This window comes from Lathamus discolor, chromosome 4, assembly GCF_037157495.1.
Source record: "Lathamus discolor isolate bLatDis1 chromosome 4, bLatDis1.hap1, whole genome shotgun sequence".
In the NCBI taxonomy this organism is placed as follows: domain Eukaryota; kingdom Metazoa; phylum Chordata; class Aves; order Psittaciformes; family Psittacidae; genus Lathamus; species Lathamus discolor.
In genome coordinates this window covers 69,163,806-69,189,825 of record NC_088887.1, presented here as the reverse complement: position 1 = coordinate 69,189,825, position 26,020 = coordinate 69,163,806, and the positions used below count along the sequence as shown (strand labels likewise).

General features: G+C 39.2%; 1 protein-coding gene across 1 annotated transcript in view; it reads right to left on the bottom strand.

Moving 5' to 3' along the window:
- Positions 1–819: 819 nt before the first annotated feature.
- EFNB2 (ephrin B2) overlaps positions 820–26,020 on the bottom strand; it is a 45,680-nt gene continuing 20,479 nt past the window's right edge. The window contains exons 2-5 of the mRNA XM_065677953.1: positions 23,587–23,870; positions 7,138–7,230; positions 6,264–6,377; positions 820–4,689 (exon numbers count right to left, since the gene is read on the bottom strand). Of these exons, the coding sequence (XP_065534025.1) occupies positions 4,307–4,689; positions 6,264–6,377; positions 7,138–7,230; positions 23,587–23,870 (874 nt within the window). The 3' untranslated portion in view covers positions 820–4,306. The remainder of the gene's footprint in view (positions 4,690–6,263; positions 6,378–7,137; positions 7,231–23,586; positions 23,871–26,020) is intronic.

The window sequence follows — 26,020 nt, the reverse complement described above, 5'->3', positions numbered from 1 at the left end:
CATTGTTAAAGCCACAAATGCACCTTTGTCCTCTGTAGAGGACAGTTAATCCATGGATGCTCACACCATTTAAGCACTGCTAACAAGCCGAAAGATGCTTTACTTTCAGCAAGGAAAACAGCTGGGCTTTGTAAAAGAATGAAGGTATTATTTATTAAATGAGAGAATTGGTTGTCCTAGTGAAAGTTACAGCAATGCAACCACAGAGTTTGTATTAAGACTTGTGTCACCTGCACATGTTGGCCCCCATCTCCCTTAAGGTGCGGTAAAGCATGGACAGGATTATGCATGGCCCTATTGAAAGAACCATGCAGAGATGTTTTGACTTTGCAGCATTTCCAGTCCTTAGCCATTCTCCAAACACCTTCCATCTCCTGTCCTTTCTCACTCAGCCCCGCCATCCCCAAGATTTTTTTTCCCCCTCCTCAGGAGCAGCAGTGACAGCAAGAGCACCCAGAAGGTTTCACGTGTATTTTTATCTCTGACTCTACCCACAGTATAAACCCACTCCATAATGTCTGGCAATTACTTGTGTGCTAAAGCTCGCTGACTTCCAAGAGCATAAGATCCATGTGTTTTATAAAATCTGCTGATATATGTAAGGAAAGAAGTAGGTTAACAGAAGCAAGTATATTATAAGATTTCTTTCCCATAAACCACTAGCAATCAGGATGGAGAGCTGGGAGAGAAGGGGGGAGGAAGAAAGTGAGGGAAGAAAGGACACGCAAAGGGAGGCAGGCATGGTGGCTTTCTAATTTTCATCTTTTAAAGAAGAAAAAAAAAATCACAAAACAGAGAAGAAAATACTTAAAAGCAAGGTTTCCATAGGAAAAAAATATTTTATTTTTTTAAGAACAAATTCAGTTTGAAACAGACGTGGAATGTGATTTTCATAATTTTCATTTTCTGGGAACTAACTGCAATGTGGAACTAAAGCAGATTTCAAACTTATGACCGGCTAGTCTTAAAACAGAATGAAACAAACAAACAAAAAACAAACAAAAACAAAAAAAAATTATAACTCAAGCATAATACTGTGTTACTTACAAACTGGACAAAGAAATTCTTAAATAAATATACCTGGTACACAATTTCAGCACAAATATGCGGCAATTTGGCAACCTTTTATACCATCTTTTTCCTCAATACAGTGCAAAGGGGAATGACACTGCCTTTAAACAAGCTGTAGCTAAATACATTGCAAAATTCAAATTTTATACAAAACATCTTGCTCGGACTTTATAAAAAACCAACATTGCTCTATATACACAATCTGGTTAAGAAAAGCCATTTTTGTCTTGTTTTCATGTGGGATTTTTTTTTAATTATTATTTAAAAAGGTGAATAAGGCTACTGTAACACCCCAAATCCATATACAGTAAATCTGAACCTATTTACAGCATCTTCACTTAGACATGATGGTGCAAATTCCAAGTCGGTTGACTAGGGATGATCATACAAGCAAGGCATTTACAGTAACTTTTCAAAGCTGGACCAACGTCAAAGAAAGGAACAGTTGGTAGATTGTCATAATTCTGCACCAGACACAAAACAGACGCACAGTACATTTTTTTTTCTTTTCAATTGGTTGCAGGTTGCTCTTGAGCAATTAATCTGATTTTTTTTTGTTTTCACAGTTTAGTACATAACCAGAATGTAGCCAACTGATGAAGCATAGATTTAATAAAAATCAGTATCAGTAAACCCATCTTTTCCCTTCCCCCGTCCACCCTCTCCCCAAAATAAAATCTTAATGACTTACAAGAGAACCTTGTATGGATGGATTCACAGAAAGGAAGGGTTGTTGAAAAGAATTACATATGTACTGTAGTTAGTCACCATGGTAACCTTCCACAGAACCATGGGTTGGGATTTTTTTTTTGTTTTGTTTCTCTCTTTTGGACCAACATCCCAACATCATTTTCAGGTTCAGGAAACAAAGAGAGTGATCATCCTTATGACAGATATTTTTTCTTTTTTTCTTTTTCTTTTTTTTTTTCCTTGCAGGTGCTCACTGGAGGTCTGAGATCCCCAAATGCTGTTGCTACATTTTCTTTCCAAGTCAGAAAGCAAAGTGTTACCATAGTAACATGACTATGTTAGAAATGTCTATTTGCATAGCACATATAAAAGTAAGAGTTTTTTTATTTCCTCCCCAGGGTGGGAGCTGTAGGGAACAGCCATGCTAAAGAGAAAACTTTAACCTGAAACCCCCATCTACGAACCTCAACGAAATCTACAGAACACATCAGCCTGTAAGGCCAGGGAAAACACAACACACAAAATAAATGCCGGCACGCCTTGTTACTGTTAAATATGTGATGCAGTAACACTGACTTCCTGATATTTTGGGCCTTATATTCCGTAGTTTCCTTGTATGAGATGCTTTGGATTATTTATCCTTTTTTTTTTTTTTAATATGCTCTCATTGTTATTTTTGGATGGCTGATGTTTTTCCCAGAAGCAGTTTATTTTAGAGAAAAAATGTGTGTATATGTATATATGCATATATATGCATATAAAGACATATACATGTGTGTATATATACACACACATATATATACAAAATGATGACAAGTTAAGACTATTTAATTGCCGCAAAGGAATTTCACATCTTCTGGTGTAGATTCTGTGCAATCTCAAAATATATATTAGTAAAAAAAGCAAACCAAAACAAAAAAGTAAGAAAGAACAAATGAAAGAAAAAATTCTCACTTTATATCCCTTGTGTTCTATACACCTATTATAAATAAAGACCTATCTTCCTTTTCCATCTCAGTGTCATAATTTATTTTATTCTTACGGTCTGCAAGAGGTTTGCTATATGTGCTTTAACTTTGCAACAGAGCACCAATGAATGGCTGTGTCAGTCACAGTACCTAAACTCACTGTGCAGGGACAGCACTACAGTAAACCAAAGTGTCAAAAGGCTCAGTCAGAAAGAAATTCTCTCTTACTTTAGAGATGAGAAAGTGTTGGGTTTTTAGTTTGGGTTTGGTTTTTGGTTGGTTTGGGTTTTTTTCTTTTCACAAATTTACCAGTGATAGAATTACTGCTCATTTGACCTGTTGGCTTACAATCATCTTGCTCAGATTTTGCTCTCTGCTATTTTCTTAAACGCTTTCCCTGTGTTTAACAGAATGTGATAGTATAGCAGCTGAGTCTGCTTAAAAGTCATCCAAAGCAGACTACGTTTTTGCTACAGCTTCAAAGCTGTATACTTTATTGCCAGTACCACAACAGCCCTGCCCTAATCTATCCTCAGCGGCCTCCTATTGTCTTGTCCTCTCCAAGCTTGTTCACTTACTAACAATACCCCTTTGTTCTACTGTATTGAAGGTACTAATTTTTTCTGCACACTGGTATTCGATAACCATAAATTCCTTCAAATGCAGCCCTAATCCACTGCGTGTGTTACTCTGTCTCCTACTTGCCTCTTAAAACTTAGCATACCAAAGTGCTGTGCTACCTAAATGTGTTTTTGTTTTTTCTTTTTTTCTTCCCAGCTTCTGTTTCTGAAGCAGCAGTATTCAAACTGCAACTGCAGTCAGCCCTTCCCTCCATCACCCAGTCCTGCTCTTGACTTTGTTGACAGCCTAACTTTTTGGCTGGAAGGCTCCTTACTATCAAACACGATTTCTATAAATGCATTACCCATTCGAGTGAGGCTGCTGTAGCAGATGGATGGAGCGTGGATCTCCAAACATTAATGTTCCATTAGTGATTCAGGAGGTGGAGTGAAAGGAAATCTCATGTGAAGGATGGCAGAGCCCCGGATAACAGAAACAAATGGAACAGTGACAGACTAAAAGCAAGAGAACTTTAACAAGTCTTACTTAGACACCAAGGTCTGTGTGACAAATCCAGTACGCACTGAGAGAGACACACAAAAGTCAGAAGACTGCATTTCAAGCTTGATATATCCTAGAGCACCTTCCCAGGATGCCTAGAGCTATTAACATCCACAGATCACTCCATCTTCCCTTGGCTTTTGTACATGCCTGAATGCCTGCAGCACATGGCTTTGAGGATGATGAATGTAAAAACAGTACAGCAATCAGAATGGGCATCTTCTACATAAAAGTCTTCCAGCTTTTAGTGAATACTTTTTCACCAATAGGAATTCTACAGACTAGGTAAGCTGTCCAGCTCATGTCGGCTCCTGGAGAAAGAGCTGTTGCCTTCACCCCCCTGTGCTTGAGTCAATGCTAGTGCACAAGGTGTCATCACAAACTCCAACAGAAAGCATTTGACCAGCGAGTTTCCTCTACGACTCAACTGTACCACAGAGTTGGTTGTGTGTTTCTCAGACCTTGTAATAAATGTTTGCTGGACTCTGAGGAGGCATCTCTTGAACTATGTACACCGGATGTCCATAGTCACCGCTGACCTTTTCATAGTGGGGGCAAAAGACACTGTCTGCAGTCCTTAAAGGAATGATAATGTCACTGGGCTCAGAACCATTGTTGTTGCCACTGCGTTTTGGGGTGGCTAATGTACTAAGTGAGAGAGTTGTTGTGTGTTGCGGGGAATGCTTCCTGTGTCTTCTCCGGTACTTCAACAAAAGAACCACCAAAGTGATGATGATGACGATGAAAATGATGCACCCTGATGCAATCCCTGCAAATAAGGCCACCTCTGAACCCAGTATACTGGAGTGCCCAGCCTTACTGCCATCTGTGCTAGATCCTGAAAAGAACAGAAATACAACAAACAAAAGTTATTGCCATGCTGCGACGCACTTACGCTGCTTAAAATGTGTAGAGTAAGCAACACTGGGAAGAATTAACTGACAGCTAAACTTTGACAAACCAATTACCCTGTTAGATAGCTAAATGCAAACAGCCGAAGTCAGCAATCAATATTAAACAAGACTTTGTGTCTGTTGGTCTCACTTTTGTGCTGCTCCCAAACCACCCTGTTTCATACATCATCATCCATCAGCAGCGAGGACTGGCACTGACAAGGCAGCCTTTGATGCACACCGCATCTTCTAACAGATGCCGGCCAGCCTCAGGCAGCAGAGAGGGGTGGGATATGACTGCAGGGGAAAATAACACAGAAATTGCAATTCTCAGGCCAACTGGTTCTGTTCAGTGTCACACTGTTCTTCCACAATTTTATCCTTCAAGTATCGATTTAAGCTAAACCGTTCTTAGTGCCTCTTTACATGGACTCCTCTTGCTTGCACACAAAACAAAGGAACTTGAGGCAGTGTGGGAGAGACAGGCAAAATGGCTATGGCATGTACCTGCTTGTATAAACTTACATTTTACTTACAAGAAAACACCACCACACATTTGGTAGTTAGGAAAAGCTCATGTGCTGAAATATTGTTTCTGTTGAATATTTGGTGCTGTCACTCCATCATAGTATTTGTCACAAAAATTAAACGAAAGATCACTTGACCCTTTCTCACTAGACAAGTTGGACTCCCAGGGGGAAGAGTGCTGCAGCTACTACGTCCACGTAACTGTGAACTTCTCCTGGAACCTCTGTAGGAATTAGCTGAACCCTGGCAAGTGACCACCATATCAAAGATTCATTAGCCTAGTAACTAATGGCAGAATTGGCAAGGAAAACTTGCAGCCATTTGGGGAAACCCCAGAATCAACTGCCAAAAGTTTTGCTTTCTAGCATTTCCAATTCACCAAACTTCTTCCAGAGCTCTTAAGAGTTCGGTTTTTTTCTTGTTATCTAATGCTGTCAATGCATCCTGAAGATACTTGTTTGGAACCATCTGTTTATCTTGCTTAGATAATTATTTTTAAAAAGCAAATCTTTAAATTTAGTGAAAGTCCAGCCATCCAAGTGTAGACTTTATATGGTCAGTTAAAAGATCAGGACATTAATTAGAGATGCCTTGAAATAAACTTTATAAATGGCTGTTAAGAACCACTTGGTAATGTATTATATGGGAAGAGAAAGACAGAAAGACTCGTTCATCTGCCAGAATACAAAATATAAGGCAGCATTCACCATTGTAAAGCTGCTCAGTGAATGTCCTGTCCAAAAACTTTCCTGTAAATGAGTGATATTCTCACAAGATGTAATTAACTTCTACTGCAGAGTAGAAAAGGGGAGAGACCAGCTGTTGCCAGAACTTGCAGCTCCCAGACGTTATCCACCAGAGCATTAGAACTGGCTTTTGCTTTGTTTCAGTACGAAAAAAATTGTCTTTTTGGCACTTTAATGGTAAAATAAAACACATTTGGGGACAAAGACTGGAGCCTCAGCCCAGGTGCAATTGCCACCATACCCACCTGAGTGATCCTTCACAAAAGGGCTGGTGGTGGAACTCTTCCCATTGGTGCCAGCTTCCTGCTCAGGGCGCTTGGTGGGATCCGTGTGCCGGGGCAGCCCTGCCGAGTTGGGATCTGGGGGAGAGAAAGATGGCTCATGCAGCTTCAGTGCTTGATGGTACGGAGCCTGATAAGCTGGCTCTCAGTACCTTGTGAGACACAAACGGTTTTGAACAGAAGAATCTTTATGCAGAGGACTGGGAGATACAAGAATGTAATTTTCCTTTTAAAGCAAAATGGTCAGATTAGTTATTTCAGAGGTTTAAATTGTGAGGCCATCTGCAGAAACTATAGGGACTCCTGTTAATTGGCAAGAAAAGCTTTGCAGATGACATTTCAGTTTAACTAAGGAAGCTGACTGACTACTAAACCAACCTCTACTTAGAAGAATAATTCTTTCTTCCAGCACAATAGGTTATCTATATGTAGAAAGAGAGAATGAACAAAAACCTCTCTGTAATCAGAATTCATAACAAGAAAACTATAGAAATATTAGCTTCCCTCCTTTCATGTATTTTAAATAATTTTGAGCATTAGAGTTGTGGCTTTTGTTTTTAAAATAAAAAAAAATAAATGACTGAAACACACTATTCCCAGGTGACCTTTCCTTCTAGGGATCTCCCCAATGAAAAGATCTTATTACGCTAACCCTCCTTCAGCAGAAATCTGTCAGTAGCCTACGAAGAGAAAATAGGCTTTGCTTTCAGACTAAAGAGAGGAATGACTGAACTAGACTCGGCTGGCTCCCTGTTCTACACCGCTAAAAGAAGCCTGAAAACTAAAAGGACACTGAGACTGATCAAAGTGATTTCATGAAACAGCAGATGGTCTTTACCTTGTCCAACTTTCATGAGGATCTTCATGGTTTTTGTCTGGCACACCCCTCCCTCCTGGTTATCCAGGCCCTCCAAAGACCCATTTGATGTTGCTGATCAAAAATAAAAGAAAAATAAAAAAAATAAAAATAAATAAAAATCAGGAAATCAACAGGCAAAGTGATGTGAACATGAATGTCTGAAAGCAGAAATCTTTCAATCTACCAGGACCTGTTCTTGTTGCTCAGGCTGACCTATGGCAAGTTGTGAAATGTTGGAAGCCAAAGGAATGAATACACTGGTAAGCCATACAATATATACAAATGGAGGAATGTCTTATCAAGGTTTCAGATTTACCCAGCAACCTTTTTTTCTATGCACAATTGACTGACTGACTGGCTTGGCTGAAAGAAAGCACAGCACCTTGCTATAAAGGTGATGGGAGTCAGCTGAAAAGGAAGCCCTGGCAGGCTCAGAGGAGCAAAGCACTGGAAACTCACCTCTTTTTTTTTTCCCCCTTCAACAATATCTTTAGAATCACCACATTACACCTGCTTCCTCTATTACAAATCTCCTGCTGGAAGAAGTGAACGCATACAAAAGACCCAGGTGAAAGCTGAGATTCTGCACTGATTGGAAAACCATTTAATATTTTAAAGTACAATCTCACTTTTCTCAGCACTGCGGAGCCCCCGTGGGGGTGGGTGGCAGGGGGGAACACACTATTCTCACGGAAACTTTTGAGCTCATACAAACAAATGGGTGCTTTCCCCTCTGTTTATATTGTTCACTCTTATCTAGGTGCTGGCTGGAAACACACAACCCCGCCGCAAGCTGACACTGCAATGGAATTCCAGCACCAAGCACAACTCCCTTGGAGAATCCAAAACGTTGAGTCACAGTGTAGGGGTGCGCCACTGTTGCCGCCTAAGCCAATTATTGGTTGCAAAACCCCAACAGCTGCTGGGAAACTATTTGGCAGCTCCTCGGGTGTAGGCACTGTGGCCACCTCTCACCACAACAGGCACCAACCACTGCTGGCATGTGTGCTGGTGCCCCAGTCATGGTGGTCATGCAGACACATCCACCAGTGGTAGTGGACTCTGGCTTCCCTAGTTAGGGAACGAAACAGGGGTTTTCCCACCCTGGTTGCCCTGGAGGTGGGAATTTCACCGTTGTTTCTTGGAGCTGTTTATTCAAGGCCCAAAACACATACAAACAGGTACAATATGCACACGCACCATTACCAGGCCACCAACTGGAGAAAACAAATAGAAAATGGGATATAGCAGAGCTCGCTACTTGTCGTGGCTGTGGCAAAGTGTTTAAGCATCACTTTCTTGCCTTCGCCCTTCTCCTTTCAGCTCGGGATCTAATTCAACCGGGGTTTCACACTGTTCGCATCTTTGTTTTTAATTCTCTCTCCTTCTTTTTCTGCCTTCCTCGGGGATTTTCTTTCAAATGCAGCCTATGTATATTTCCTTTTGCTTTCACAATGTCTTCCAAGCCCCACAGCAGTATTTTTCTTGCTCTAATCTCTCTAGCTATAAAGATATAAACCCCATACCGCTGAACCCTCCTTCCTAGCCTTTGATCTACTTCTTGTTTTTGTTCCACTTCTGCCTCCTTTGTGACAAACTCGAATTACGGCCACCATACAAACTTCCCAAATTGTGCTTTCTTTTCCTAAAATTCCCTTCTCCTCATACGTGGTCCCTCCCAGTTCCTCCCCTTGTTCCCTCCACCCTGTAAAAACATGACAATGGCCACACATGCAAGTACGTCTTTTTCTTTTTTTTTTTTTTTTTGTAACTTGCAAAAAGGCTTTTTAAAACACAGAAGAATGCATTGAGTTATTTAAGATAAAAGGTCATCTGAAATGTGCCACTGCATTGCCATGCTCAGAAAATAATGGAGACATATAGTTTTGTTTTCTTTTGTTTTTTTCCAGAGGGGAAAAAAAATCAATACTAAGAACCTGTTCTGGACATAAATCAAATGTGTCTTTGCTGAAAGTGTTTTTTATGACCTATTTGCCAATGTACCAGCACAAGGACATGGGAAAAAAAGCAGTAAATAGAAATACCAAAGCTGAGCATCAACTAAAAGTACAACTAATAAACACTGACTTTGCCTTACGTTTTCTGCTACCCTTCGTTTGTTTTTTAATCGAGGTGCTGGGGGCTCACATCTCCTTAAACACTTCTACTTGATTTTAATTGAATAGAGTACTGCTTCTTCTGAACATCAATTCCTTTTTATTCTTTAAAGGCCTATCCATTTAACCCACAGAGCAGAAGACCTCAATAAGATGCAGAGGATGCAGTCTGACCTCAGTACAGAGTAAGAAAGTAAGATGGCAAAAAGAATGCAAAATTACTTCAAATACAGTCTCCAAATGGGAAGGCCCAGATGTACAATGAGTCTGGTTGTGTGCCTACGCGAGTTCAATCTGCCTCGCTTGCTAAAAGAATGCTTTAGCTTTGATGTCAGATGAATGAATTTGCAGAAGTATTCACTTTTTCCACTGTTCTTCAAGGGGTTTTCGAAAAGCCTATGTTATAGCTCAGAGTACAGACTGCCACATCCCAAGGAACTGGGGATTTTCAAAGAGGAGCATTTCAGTGACAAAACAAAGTTTCCATCTCAGCCGCTCCCTGTAATTAAACCGACAAATACCCAAGGCCACTGGAAGAAATTACGTTTCAAAATTTATTAAGACTATCAAAATACAACCTCACATATCCCCTAGTGTACCAGGAACAAAGTGGGCAGTTTTAAACACAACGTTTCAAGCTTTGAAAAGCTGCACTGAGAAAAAGCAGCAATCTGGGACATCAGAGAAAATATAGTTTCATACTGCTAATGCCCCTTGACAGTTCAGTGTATAGAAGTCAAACAAGGGAGTGAGCACAAAATATTCCTCAAACACTTGCCACTGCCTTTCTATATTGATCTCCAAATGAAAATTATACCCACTATCATGTAGGCTCCTCCACCGTACTCTCACTTCTGCATCAAAGTGACCCTGTACCTGGAGCTCTACTCACAATGAAAGGATATTTCAAAAAAACCCACCAGTGTCTGTGATAGGAGTTTTGGGTATAAACACAGAAACATAACACAATCTTCTTGTATCTAAAATGGAACAGCTACTCCCTGGTGTGTTTGTATGATCAAAACCTAGACCTTCCCTCCAGTTTATTTTTATATACATATATAAAAAAGAACAGTTTGCACATTTTTTTTTAATTAGGTCTAAAAAGTGATCTATTTTACAGAGGTAATTAGTCACATACAGCCCTGTGCTAAGAAGATACTACTTAAATATTGACATTAATAAACATCATTAATGATTGACACAGTTTCTCATGAGTATTAAATGTTCTCAGGATCCCACACCACTTTGTATTAATACAGCAACACATAGGAAACCAACTTCAAGTACGATGTTGTTAAACAGGTAGCAAAATATTTTTAAATCTTTTGATGGATAGGTACCTCTGATTTTCTGAGACCTGTCCTGTTTCACTGGTGTCAATTACAAAACTAATAATTACAGTCAAAAGCACATTAAATTATTCAGTTGACAGTTTATCCACACCTACAAATAAACACATATAATTGCCCTAAAATCTCTAATAATTTTAAGATTTTCTGACAAAATCATTAATTTATAGGCAATGCTCACAGCAGTCAATCAAAAATTATGTTTGAGCTCTTTGTACACAGACAGTGTGTCCGCATTCCTTGAATACATCAGCAGCTGCCATTTTATAAGGAATTTAAGATGGGTTTTCAACTTTCAGAAAAAATTAACTAGTTATGAAATTATGGCTAAGAGTCTGCTGATACACACTTACTCGAGAAGCTAGTATATATTTTCAGTTTCTTAAAACAGTGCCTTAACATACCCTCTCCTTTACACAAAAGGAAATGAAATTATTCAGACCAAAGGATTTCATTTCAGCTCTGTCTTCTCTTCTTCAAAATATACATTAAAAAAGAAACCAAGACAAAAAAAGTAAAAAAAAAAAAAACAAAAAACAAAACCAAAAAACACCCCCAAAACCTGCAAGCCATGTAAATCAATACATAATGTTTTACATTTATTTGCTTTTAAAACCTCACAAGTGTTGTTTACTGTTCGAAATGCATTAGTCATAAATGCAGAGGCAGGGAATCAGTGAGCGAAACAGAGTCAGCTGACAAGAATAGTTCCTGGCTATGACTCTTATACAGTCCCCATGGAGAGGAAGTAATATTACATTTTAATATGTCTTCATTTGATTGTTATTACTCTGCCTCCCAGGAGGCTAAGCCACTGCATGGATCTTGGCTGTTTCCAACCTATCAGGTTGGTAACATTGCTCTAATCAGATGGAGAATTAAGCTGCTGGATTTGTGCCTGTATATAGCTTTTCATTCACAAAGAGATTAGAAATGAAGGCACAGTCACAGAAATTCAACTTCCTTCACTCCTAAAAACCCACATTACAAAATGAAAAAATGCCATCACAATTACTTAAAAGAAAAAAAACAGCAGACAAAAATCTCAGCCTCATAATTCTGCCACAATTACCCATACTTTTATGTTTTAGAATTATGAGAAACATTACCTACTTGCAAATTAAGTGTTACATCCTTTGAACCGACACTACATAGCTAAAGAAATTATGATCATACTTAGTTTTCCTGTGACCTCTCCTGTTTCCACAGACTATAAGAATGAATGAGTGATGCCAACTGATGGGTGAGGGCAAAACTGGTTTAGTCTCATTTGGCCATGTATCAAAGGCACATCATTGACAAGGTCATCAAGAATTAATTGCTGCTGGTATAGGCCTGTTAATAGAAAAATTAGAATTACAAGTTTCTTTGGGGTAGATCAGTACTGTCTGATGGTAGTGATTTTCACCTTTTTTTCTTCCTTAAATACTGCTTGAATTCAGCATTAGAAAACAGGGTTTTCGAAATCTGAGCTAAATAAAATCCGATAACCCTACCTGCCTCCAATTTTCCCCAGCTGTGTTTAGAAATGAAATGGAAGAGCCTGAACAGCAGCAAAAATCCATGAAAGCTTTAGATCTAACAGCAGTAAGAAGTTATTCTTAAAGCAAAGCTGCACTTGATCTCATATGCACTCACAGGATTACTAAGCACATGTAAAGTTTTTGAGGGTTTTTTTATTTTATTAAGTAATAGAATACTATTTTGGTCAGGCATCGTGCATTTGTCCTCTGACTGCTTTCATCTGCTTTTGGTCCTTTTAATGACTGTCTTAGCAAAGCACCAAACAAATATTTCTTCTTTCCCATAAATTACCTAAATTTATGGGCCAGGTTTAAGAACACCAGAAATCACACACTGCAAAATCACAAATCACAGATCACAACACAGAGGTGTTTCTAGACCAGCCAGGGATGAAGAACAAGGCAGCTGAGGTAATAGAGTGTTTTAATTAAATGAAATTAATTTTTTTTTTCCTTTCTTTCTTACTCCACTTACTAGCAATGCCAGACCTGCATGGAGATCTGAAACAACTGAAAAAAAATTGTTCAGGACACTCACCAAAGAACAGGTAGCTTGGCAAACACTTGGCAAAAGCTTGGGTGAGCTGCAGAGAGTAGATATACACACCAATTTCTGCTACTAGCTACTAACGGTTTACCCTTACTTGTAGTGAGACTGACACTGAACCCTTCACTTGAACAAAAAAAGAGAAGAAATTGTCTTCCAGAAATTAACTATCAGCATTGCCAAACCTGGACTGTAAGTGCTAAAACTTAAATGCATTATGAATAGTTGCATGGAGTACTGTCACTGTGTCGTCTGTGTTGCTATCTACAGACAGTAAAATCACATCCTAACTTTTCCACTGATCTTACAAAGACAGAGTCTTTAATAAAAAAGATTAAAACCTGCCAAAGTGGCTCCATTAATACAATTTAGGACACCAAGACAGTCATGAAAAATGTGCAAAAATGGTCTACCAATAGTTTTGCAGTTTTCTAACATCTGGTTTTCATTTGTCCTACTTGCAAAGTCAAGGTGGCAGCAGGATTTTGAGTTTCACAACCTAAAGGCCATTCAGAAACTCATTCTCTCAGTCTTATTCCATACATTTCTTCAAATTAAGTTTTTCTCTTAAACTAAAGCTTATAGAGTATTTATAAATACTGTTGAAGGCAGCCTTTTTTCCCTCTATCCACATAGGAGGCAAGAGTTTAATGAGAAGAAAAGGACAAGAATTATCCCTTCTTTTCCACTTCTCATTCTTGTTGTTTTTTAAAATTAAATCCTATGTTGTATGTCTCAGGATTTGTATCTAAACAGGATCCACAAATCATACACCGCACAAAAAGTAAGCAATGCGCTCCCCAGTTAAGCTAAAACCAGAACAAAATGAAGTAAATAAAAACAGGCCTCTTCTTGCCTGGAAGAAGACTAAGGCTTTACAGTGAACCCTTGTGATTAACATTTCTAACTACTGCTCTAAAACGTATCTTGTCCAAAGGCGAATTGTGTGACTTGTGGTACTTAGATGACACTCCTTATGCAAGGGTCTTTATATAATTCCCCACAAAAGTCTCCATTTGTGGAGGACAGAAGCAAGACAAGGCAATCAGTTCTGTGCTGCAATATACCTTAGTACATACCAGTTGATTAATTCCGGGCACACTTCTGGAAATCCATAGACTTTCCCTTCCAGCATCTCATATCACCCAACTGAGAAAGATCACCCAAGTATTAAGCACAAAATAGGGATAGAGTTCTTGTAAAGTTTCCTACGTTCAGAATGATTTTATTAATTCCAGAGAGACACAGCATCATACAAGAGTACAGGTGGTAAACAAATAAATAAATAAGTCCTTTATGTCAAGAAAGTCATAAAGGGAAAAAGAGACAGCGAGAAAGACACAGTTGGAAAGCATCAAAAAAGCTGTTGAGCTCTGACAAGTTTCTGTTGCTTATCATTTTTTAAACAGCACCACTTTATCTCTGGGTTAAGGAATACCACAGCTGAAGTGTACTAAACAGCAAACTATTGGCTGAATTATTATCTATTACAGAAGGTCACAGCATCCACCCACAACAAAATCCTACTTGCTTCAGTGCAAGTTGTCTTGGAGTAATTTAGAGATTATACAAAAATTAAAAAGCATCTCAATACTGTATCCCTATGACTGACAATTTAAGTCTTTCATTACAGTTAAGCGTTTCTAAAAGTATTTCAGCTCCATATTTCACATACTCTGAGAAATGTCAGATAATGATCTACTGCACACATGGTTGCTTCTAGTTTACATAAACAAATTATATATTTGAGAGTGCTGAAGTAACTGTGGCAGATGCAAGCCCACTAATTATGATGTATTCAGTGTATATCAGAAAGTATGCATCTAAAGCAGATTACTAGCTAGTTAACTTCACCAACCACAAACAGGTATTTTGCATAAGTTTATCCTTTCTCCCGGCACACTACTGGAAGAAGTCTGTCATATATGGGGAGAAGTATCTCCCCACCATCACAAGCTTTGCTTAACAGTTCAGCCAAACAGAACTAATAGAATTAGTTAGCATTCAAGTTACACTGATTATTGCTAATGACAAGCCAGCTTGCAGGAACAAAAGCAGAAGCTTTAATATTAAGTGAGGACCTATTTTCTGTATTGTACAAACCCTACCCCACTCTTGAAGAATGTTCATCTGCCTTGAAAATCTCTCTGCTTTCTGTCTGTAGCACTTGGATAAGGAAGGGTTATAGTGAAAGTTCATATTAAATAAATAACAAACCTCGTGCTCATTCTACTGTTACTAATTGCATGCAATGATATTAATGACCCAGTAATTGCTATACGAGTAGCACTGAAGTGGAAAACATCATTTTGAGGCAGAGTTCATCTCTAGGTGGTAGGACTTCACCAGTGACTGAGTTAATGCCTAGTGACAGTTTAGAATATAACACTATAGATGAAAAAATGTGCCAGTCTCATGGTCAGAACAATTTAGATGGACATGATGTTATTTGCTTTGACCACACAGAGTTCAGAAGTAACCCCAATAAAGTGCCACATTCAGAGTTTGCCCTATAGATGAACTTCATTTTTTTCAGGGGAGATGCTCTGCACTACAACAATCTAGAGCAATTTCCCACATGTTTGCTTCAATAAAAGAATACCTTCATCTCCTGCTTTTACATCAAGCACAACAAAACTGTGCTTTACTGCAAAACACAAAAAGCTATTTACATCATCTAACTATCCTTCAGCAACACAGTTTGGCACCTTAGTACTGAGATCAATTATGATACTACGGGATGACTGTGTGCTTGGCAAAGATGATCAGAAGTCAAGCACTGTTTTGATTGCAGCACGCTTATGTTTGTGTTTAGAGCTTTAGAATACTCACGGAGCAAAACTTAATGAGGGAACATTGCTGAAATAAAGCAATGTGAATTTCCAAGGTGCTACAGGACTTCTAGTTCAAATACTCACTGTAAGAAATTAAGGGGTTTAGCTTCTTTAGAAATTATCACACAGGCACATCTTGGTTCATTTTAAGAAACTCCGATGGGATAAGAATGTTAATCCAGCAGTGTGTGAAATTTTGAAAAACTGTAATTAAACAGGAAAACCGATACTTCTAATAATTATGTTCATACATATTTTAATATTTCACTAGTGTTTTAGTAGTATAACATTATTAAGTTTTTGGGTTTGTTTTTTTTTTTTTAATTTTCCTTCTGCTACACAAATTGTTTCAAGAATGTCTTTATTCTGCTACCAAATCTGCTGCGGCAGCCTCTGGATGGCAGGTGGAATTGAGTTTCAACAGAGGCTGGGGCCAAACACCTGGAAAGCAGATTTGCAGAAAAGGCACTGGAGTCCTGGTGGACACCAAGTTGACCATAAACCAGCAGTGTGCACTGGCAGCAAAAGCAGCCAACAGCCTCCTGGGCTGCATTTGGCAGGGCACTGCCAGCAGGCAAATGAAGGGGATCCTTCCCCTCTACCCAGCACTGGTGAGGCCACAACTGGAGTGCACGGTACAGTCATGGGCTCCCAGTACAACACAGACATGGACTTAAGGAAGCAAGCCCAGTGAATGCTTATGGAGATGATGAAGGAACTGGAGCATCTGTATAGGACTTGGGACTGTTCAGTCTGGAGAAAAGAAGGCTAAGGGGGATTTTACCAATGCGCATAAATACCTGGTGGGGAGAGTAAAGAAGGAAGAGCCAGACCCTTCTCAGTCATGCCCACTGACAGGACAAGAGCCAATGGGCACAAGCTTAAATGTAGGGAAGGCTGTATAAACCTGAGAAAACCTTTTTAAACGTGAAGGTGACAGAGCACTGGACCAGGCTGTCCAGGCAGAATGGAGTCTCTATCCTTGGAGATCTTAAAAATTCAGCTGGACACAGTGGTCCTGGACAACTGGCTGCAGTTCAGCCTTCTTGAGCAAGGGCTTGAGCAAGGGATTAGATCATGTCCAGAGGTGCTGTCCAAAGTCAACTGTTCTGCAGTTCTGCGATCAATCGCACCGCTGTGGTCTAATGCATTTATGTGCTAAGATGAAATACTTGAAAAACAAATCCTTCTTGGTTTCCCTGGCAGGATTTGGATTCAGACTTCTGTTTCTCTTATAGCAGCTCAGTGAGCACATAAGGACTAGTCTGCTGCTGCGGTTATTTTTGCTGTCTTCATGTACTGAACAGAAAACAGATAAATCATGCTAACAAAGATCTGAACATGCTTTTTAAAAACAGCCTTATCAGCTTAGTACGGACTCTTCTCCAAGAACTTCTAAGACCTCCTTAAGCCTAATCCTGCTTTTACTCACAGAAATATTTGCATGATTTCCTTGGAACTGAAAAAGAGCAACTGGAAGACTGCCCATTCGGGCTTAGTTTTATAGTCTAATTTATCAGAAATAAATCCTGGAATATTCTTACTCCAAAGCTTCCAGGATTGACTAAAGTCAGGAAAGAGGTCCAAGCTGATATTTAACCCTGTTTTTCAACCATTTCAACCTTGTGGTTTAGTTAACACAGTTCTCAGACCAAAGTACATTTCCCTCCAATCCAGCTATGTAAAGACTTTAACGAGACAAACATTTTCAAGTATTTAAAATCAATTTCATTAAATCATTTATAAATACTTACACAGTTTCTGGCCTTTTATTTTAAGACTTAAAATACTGTAATATGTAATAGACACTACATGAGCAACTACATAAAATAAAAACTGATGATCCCACTTGATGAGATAAATACTCATCACCCAACTTAGGGACAAAGTGAGAGTTAAATGTGTTTTAGTATGCTAGTGTGCTTTTCCAATATTTACAACATTTTTAAATTACGAGGAACTATAAAAAAAAGGGAGAAAAATAAACAGTGACTAAAAATATCAAACAGCTTCCTACGAAATTTTAAAACCAGTTTAATTCCTGAGTATTTCCTGAATAATTCTTTCTTCCAGTCTGAATAATTAATTTTAATCTGATTCTGTATCTATATGGAATACTTGGGAATGTGGGGAAGAATAAATGTATTTTTTCACTAGATGCCATCAATTAAAAACCTGAGCATTCCTCTTTCATTTCCTTCCCTTAGGAATAAAGAAATAATAACAGATTTCCTGCTGAACTATCTCTGTCTACTTGAAAGGAGATAAACGGTTGCTATTGCCTAGGTAATGGCACCAAATATGAACAAAGTCCATCAATCTGAAACAGCCTTACTCTCTTACAAGCCCTATGTGGTCTGGGACAAAACCCCGAAGGACCATGACTCCATTAATCCTGTAGGTCTTAGATTCTGTTAGAAATCCGAAGCTGCACAGACAGTGATTTTTCTTCTCCAACAATATTATTTGTTTGAGCTGTATTTGTATTTCATTCAACAAGAGCTAAGTGGTATTGCTGATATATCCCTTAAAAGACTCTCAGCAAAGTCAAAGACTGACCTTTGGATATCATTTTACACTAAAAAGAAATCATTTATCTAATTTTCCAAGGAAGAAGGAGGAGAGGGGAAAGAAAAAATGTGATCTTTGTACAACTGGAGTCGAGATGGCTATTATCACACAGGCTTTCATTACCACCACCACCACCAAAAAAATAACAATTGATTGTGGGACCACAGAGTCTTTCACAAAAAGCATGAAAAATGTGTTTGCTGCAAAAGAAATTTAGTTGAAATTCTGATAGCTTTTGTCTCCTGTTTTGGCTAGTTTGGAATTAACCTCCAAAACAAAGGAAACCCTACTGTTTCCTTTTGGGTAGCTCTTACTAGGTGTTTGGGAGGTTGCAGGGGGCTGTGGACTAAAACCTGCCTCAGAGAGGTGTCAGAATGCCCATACAACCAGATTAGCCAGCACTTAAACTGTTTGGTCAGAATACAGAAATAACATTTTAATGTAAACCTATTTGGCCACGCAAAGAGATTTCTTCCTCCCAGCTGAGCCATATTTCAGGGCACAATCTATATTGTCCTTTAATGTGTTCTTCCTCAGACAGTTATTGCCCTTTAATTGTAACAGAATGACAAAGTGAAAACATAAAAAGCCTTCTGATTTTTTCAAACCCAGCTAATGCAAAAGTTTCAGAATGACTGTTTCAATTTTAAAAGCCACAGTACTCTTAAAGCAGTTATCCACAATGCATTGCTACTAGCCAGTATGAACCTTTAAATCAGTCAGGGATCAAATACATATATATGTATGTTTTTTAAATTTAAGCCAGAGGCCAATTACATAAATGGGTCACTTGAAAAAAGTTGACAAAAAACATTTAAGGAAAGCCGCGCATTCAATTTTGCCAATGTCAAAGCCAAAAGGCATCATTAGCTCAGCAACCTTGGCTAATGGGGCCCAGGCAGAACAAGCATTTGAGAGGAATCTCTTCTAGGACCATGTGTAGACCCATCCCAAGGCTCAGGCCGTTCTTTTACATATTTTGAACAGGTGCAGGCTTCATTGCAGGTCGTTTATTTTTTTAATGCTGATGATGCTAGCCCACAGTCTTCATTTTACTTATGCAAAAGAAGGGATGAAGTGAGCAGAGTATGTGCTTGCTTGGCCAAGCTATGTCAGGAGCATGACGGTGCTCCAAGGCAAGCAGCACTGCTCCCTTCCCTTTGGCGTAGCTTCCTGCAAGCTTCCCTTCCCCAGAGCGCTCCCTCAATGCAAACCCAGGGTACCACAGCATGCTCTCTGTGCCCTCTGACTAAAGGCCAAGTTTGCTGAGAAGGATTCAGGACAACTCCTGTTCACCCAAAGTAAACATCTTTGGCATATTATATATGCTTGTACTACGCTAACACATCTCCCTCCCTCCCTGCATCTGAGACAGGCACTGAAGCACTTACACCATGAGCCAAGTACTTGCAGATTAATCCCCAAATACTGAGAAGATACTCATTGCTCATTCCAAGTAGTCCACAACAGCAAAAATTATACTTCATTCCCTAACCATGCAAAGACATAAAAAGACTTTTTAATGCAAACATCAGAGTTGCAAATCTGCACTCTCTTCTTGTGCTTAACTTTGCCCTTCACACAGATATTTATATTGTTGGGCATGATGTATCTTCCTTCACACATCTGATTAAAGATTTCCTTAGAGACTTATGATATGTTAGCTAAATGGTCGCATATTTTAGGATAATCTAACATTAATACTTCTGAGATCTCAAGTACATTTGACCTTCTCCAGTTCTGCTGAAAAAAAATCAGGTAACTGTAGGAAAATGAATCTATTAATTTTCCAGGCACAAAAAATTGATGATGGCAAAGAACAGAAAAGCCAGGACACTCTGTTACATCATTTATTCACTTTCACAATACCATTCGGTATCATCTTTCCAAGTACTGCTGTTCACAGAATTAACTCTTTTGATTCTGATACTCATATTAAAGAATATTTTGTCAAGAAATGGATTTTATTATTTTTTAATTAAAGTACCATTAAATCTGAAAACAGGTATCAGAAACTCATTTACACTTTTACTTTTTAAAAAAAACATGAATTGTGGAATGAGAAAAGTTGCATCTTTATACACTTAGACCTTTGGAAGTACTGAGCAGAAAACATCTCCTTCTGCTATACCTATCATGAATATACCTGGATGATATAAAAATTATGGCTTGAAGAATTCCTGCACAATCACATTTCCCTAAAGGTACACAGGGCTCAGGAAGCTGCTTCATCCTGTGTTAAAACTCCTCATCCCAAAATGTCTAACCCTAATCTGAATAGAGGTTTTACTGTTTAATACAGCTCCACAAACCACATACTATTACCTTAGAAAACCAAACCGTGTTTCCACATAATGGCAAGATGATAAAGGCACATGATGATGCACAAACCATTTAAGGTCTGACAACAGCCTGCCAGCATAAACAGCGTGAGATTAGGCTACAGACACAGACATAGTAAGCACTACAAAGACGCTGGGCTTGGTGAACTCTTGTGTCAGGTTTGTTTGATGCCCCTTAGTCAGGGGAATACAAGATCCTAAAACACTTCAAAATCAAAAGCTGGCACATAAAATGCACCATTGCCTTCACTTCATAGCACCCTCAGACCCCTCAAAAAACAGCAAATCAAGACAAAACTCAAAACTACCAAAGGGAAGGGAAAAGAAAGGGGAAGAGGAAAGGGAAAGGAAAAAGAGAAAGCAGAAGGGGACAACGAAAAGAGGAAAAAGGGAAGGAAAACGGGAAGGGGAAAGGACAGAATCAGAGTTGGTGGGAGATCCAGTACACCTGTTAAATTACAGGTCTGGGAACAGAGATGTATGCAAATGATTTATGGCCTGATTTGAACACATGATTAAGATGTATTATATTACTAGTAGAAATCACAGTAAATGTCCTGACTACCAGAACATGCATCTGACAACGCTGTGTCAGGGTCATGAGCTTTTGAACACAAGCTGCTAAAATCCTACCAGCTCCAGTGTCTCTGTAAAATGGTGTCCTAGCTGAGCCCTGGCCCAGTTTTCCCTCGTGTTTCTGAGACCAACATCACTGAGTTCATTGTTTTCTCCATGAATGATAGAAAAGCATTTTAGCTTTAGGATGGCTGGGTTTTAAGGATTGGGTTTTTTTGTCCAGCATATTAAAATGCATGGGTAGCCTTGATGCATCTCGGTCAGTATACTAGCAATACAGAGATAGATTAGCCATTTGATTATGCCAGAATGAGCAGGGAAAGTAATATCCTAAGGCACTCCAGTATTACTGCAAGGCCAGTGTGATTTCTGAGGCATTAGGCTGAAGGCTGAGAAAGTTCTTTCAACCACACTATGCTGTAATCTTCCAGGAAATGCAACATCTATTATACCTTACTGCTATAATGAAATAATTATACAAAACTAATGAAAATGAGACATATTTAATAATTCTCTGGGTAAATCCATGACATAGATATGACAGAACTGACAGGGTATCAGAAAGCTCAATTTGTGCCTATAATTTTCAGGTAATAATTGTAACAGCGCCATTTGTTCCTCTACAGCTGGTCTGCTGTGAATGTTTTTAAAAGCAGCACTCAATACTGAACACATTTAATTATTAAAGGCAACTATTTGAGCATGGTCATTTTTATGCTACACATTTTCACTGGAATTACAGACTATTTCTCACCATCTAATCTTGCAGTTTTTACCCTGGTAAATCTCACTGGATTTCAGTGGGAATTTTGTCAAAGCTAAATGCTGTGTAAGTGGGATCAGGTTTCAATATACCCCTTGACAGAACAGAAAGTGCCTATATTAAGCGATCTATTTGTCAAACCTTAAAAACAAAAAAAATGGTGTTTTTTTTCTCTCACAACTGCTAGTCTGTATTTAATATTTAATGCAGTGAATTCTTAGTTTCTGTGACATACAACTTGTTTTATACACAGTGTGTCTGTGTACCACTATGCATATAACTGCAAAGTGAGCATTAATTTATATTAAATGCATTTCCATTTCCATTTTAAAAGTACTTGCTCAGAGCACTTGTAAAATTACCATTATTTTTAACTGAGAAGTTAAGAAATATTTAGAGTGGCAGACATTACATAAGATAATTATCAGCCCTCCAATTTTCAAGGAGGTGATAGAAATGCGCTCGGGGACAAACTTTTTAGCAGAGTCTGTTGTGACAGGACAAGGAGTAATGTTTTTAAACTAAAAGAGGGCAGATTTAGACTAGATATAAGGAAGAAGTTATTTACAATGAGGGTGGGAAAACACTACAACAGGTTGCCCAGAAAGGTGGTAGTTGCACCATCCCTGGCAGTGTTCAAGGTCAGGTTGGACCTTGCTCTGAGCAACCTGATCTAGTTGAAGATGTCTCTGCTTATTTCAGGGGGGGTTGGAACTAGATGACCTTTAAAAGTCCCTTCCAACTCAAAACTATTCTGTGGTTCCATGAAGTAAGATACACCAGGATCCTACTTCTTCGTAACTGCAGAAAAGGCAGTGCAGTGAATTTGTCCATCTCCTGCTAGCCAGTGATCCTTGGTCAAGACTTCAGAAGTCCCCATGGAGCTAAATGAGACCCGCAGGCTCATTTAATATTATAATGACAAAACCTAAACTAACGTAAATCATTGTTGTACTGCTGAGGTCTCAGCTTATGCTTACTCCTGATTCACATCATTAACTTTAAACATCGTAAGTAATTTGAATCACTAAACACAGTGGTTACCTCCAGACTTGTTTTCAGCTGTAAATCTCTGATCAGATTAAAACTCACACAAAGTTTAACTTGCTGGACACACGCCTGTGTCACACTGTGTTCTTTTTACAAGGCCAGACCCATGAAAATGGAGGAAATTCAAGATCATGCTAATCTAGGCTTTGTCCAAGAACCTTCCTAGCTATTATACGGACATGGCAGGTATGGACTGTAGCTAGTCATGCTCAACTAGAACCCACCAGTAACCCTTGTGGGGAAGTTACATGGCCAAAGCTGACGCCAAAGTGACCAAAGGTGTTTCCTGTTAGAATCCCTGGATCACTTAAGAGTAATGGCCAGCCATCTCACATAAGATGCCTCAGCTCAGAATGTCCAGGCCACCCTAATCCTGCTCCGGGTGTAAGAGCATTCGAGTGTAAGGCCAATAGCATGGCTCATCACCAGAGCTGTGCGCAGGAAACACATCACAGCTTAGCTGCACACAACTTTCAATGTCAATACAGGACACAATACATGCACAGGAGAAGCCTTTGCAGGCACAGAAGTACAATCTAACTTGGTTTACACAAACCAAGCTAAAAAGAGACAGAGGCCCCATGGAAGTCAGGAATAATGTCAAAAATATGCTGACAAAATATTTTCAAATAAAAAAAAAAAAAGCCCAAACAAACCCATTCACATTCTTTTTAGTATGCTTGTAATGTACAAGACAACACACAAAAGAACAATTATATTTAAAGGAATCAACAACTGAAATTTTGAACTTACATATGACGTAATAATCTTTGTTCTTCTGAAATTCCAGGCCCCAGAGATTAGGACTGAACTCTTGAAACTTGATGGTAAACTTAACATCTTGATCTGGCTTGGCACAGTTGAGTAGAGGTGTATTGTCCTTTTTAATAGCACAGCTATCTGCTTGGTCCTTATCAACCATGTAGACCTTATAATATTCATACTGGCCAACTGTTTTAGAGTCCACCTTTGGGCATATAATATCCAGTTTGTCTCCTATCTGTGGATATAGTACCAATCCTTGTCCAGGAAGGAATCTGAAACAGGAAAAAAAAAGGGGGGGAAGGATATGGGAGGGAGGCGGGAAAGATATGGGAAGGAGGGGAGGAGGTGGAAACACAGGGACAAAAAGAAAAAAAAAAAGGGAGGGAGGGTGGAAGAGAAAAAGGGAAAATGTGAGACACTTGATAAGACCGCATCCAGAACAGTAGCAATTGCAGTGGACAGAAAAGAACAAATACACAGTTTCCAAAACCAAAATGACTTAGCAAACCAGATCTTAATAATCTGGGCCTGACTCAACTTAGTATCAACAAGATGTTTATCTAGATCTTGGAAATTACAGATGGATTAAGTCTTCTAATCCTTATCCCAGTTTTGGGAACTCTATTAGGTTTTATGTCTCTGGCAGGCATTGCTATTTCTTCCACATTTGGCCATTTACAGCAGCTAGTACAACATCTGGTGTTGTACTAGCTACAATCCTGTTTTTCAGCTTTGGTAACATTTCTACTATTCTTGCACATACTTTGCTAATTTTGGACATGGGAGGATGACGAGAATAATTTTTTCAAACCCCCTAAGCAGCCATGTGGGAAGGGAAACAACTTAAGACATTAAAATTTAACAACATATTCAGATACTGATTGATATTGCCAGTGGAAAACAAAGGAACGTCAGTCACTCACGAGGATCATGCTTACAGACCTTGGGTAGACAGAGATCTACCTGACCCAAGGATCCCACACGCTTCTGATAAAACACTTTTCCAAGACAGCGTGACTGCTACACTACAATTTCTTCTCTCCAGCTCTACCACTACCATCATTATTTCTTGTGCTGTAAGTGGAACATGAGTGTGCTTTTGCCTTACTGCTGCTGAAGACTTCTTATACAAACTGGCAGTGGGCTTTAATGTTTGGGGATAGACTCGATACTGTATCTACCCTACTTGTATTAATTAGCAGGCAAACCTCACCACTTCTTCACAAAAGAAAAACATAAATAATTACTTATAATATTGATTTATCCACAAAACAAGAAGCCTTGTTCTCACAAGGACAAAAGCCACAGCAGGTTTGTTTGTTTCTCTGTAAGATATATTTGTTCCAATTAAGGCCAAGAAGTGCATGTTTTAGAACTACAGCCAACGTCCTCGAATGCACAGACCTAAAAGACTGACTTTCTTTCCTCTTTCTCCCGCCTGCCAGCCTTTTCAAAGATCTTCCTTAATGGAGAATCGGCCTAAAAAAACCAACTGAAACAACTGCTGCCTAATGAACACCCTTCTCCAACTGCTAGCGTTTAAACAGCACATGCAGTAAATCTAGCTTATTCACAGGCAGCCTTCCTGGAAACTTTAAATTAAGAGCATTAAGGCCCAACCAGAACAAAGCTGTAGGCACTGGTGACCTCCAGTCTCTGGCTTGGCTAAAGGAGCCCATCAGCATGTAGTAGGTGCTAGGGCAGAACTTACTAAGTTAGTGAAAATGACAATGCAACACCCCCAATTTCAAGTTCATCATTTAAAACTGCTTACTCCCACACAATGCAAGTTTATGATCTGTGCTAATTGAGCAAGACTTTTTTCACTCACAAAGCCTGTGTAAGAATTACATTTGTTGTGAAGCAGCACATAGCAGGACGAAGACATGTAATTACAGATTTAGGGGAGAAGAACAATGAAACGTTATGGCAAGAAAAGCTGCTGTTGATGTATAAATCACTGCACTCTTTTGTGCCATGCAACGTGATTTCCAGACTACAGAAGCTAGGCTTGGCCATGGCTGTTCAAACTGAGAAGCAATGGAGGCAAGGAGAAGCTGCACCTCCTCCTCCAGTTTTCGGACGCGCCAAAAAAAGGCCGTGACTACCACCTCCCAAAATCTGAAATGCTGAAACAAAGGGAAAGGTGGAAAGGCAGGGAAGCATCCTTCTTCGAGTCACCGGCCTGGTGTGGGATGACTGACAGAGAGGCTAGCTCTGCAAGGATGCCAAGGAAATGGTGGGAGGAAGACCCCAGCCAGCAAACATTCCCAAGGGAGCAGCACGGATCCTGATTCAGGCTCTCCTCAGTGATCGACTGACCAGGAAAAAGAAAAGGGACACAGCTTCTGAGCTAACCTCTATCACCTGTGACTGACTTTACCACCTTATCTTGACCACAGAGTCACATTCTACTTTGCTC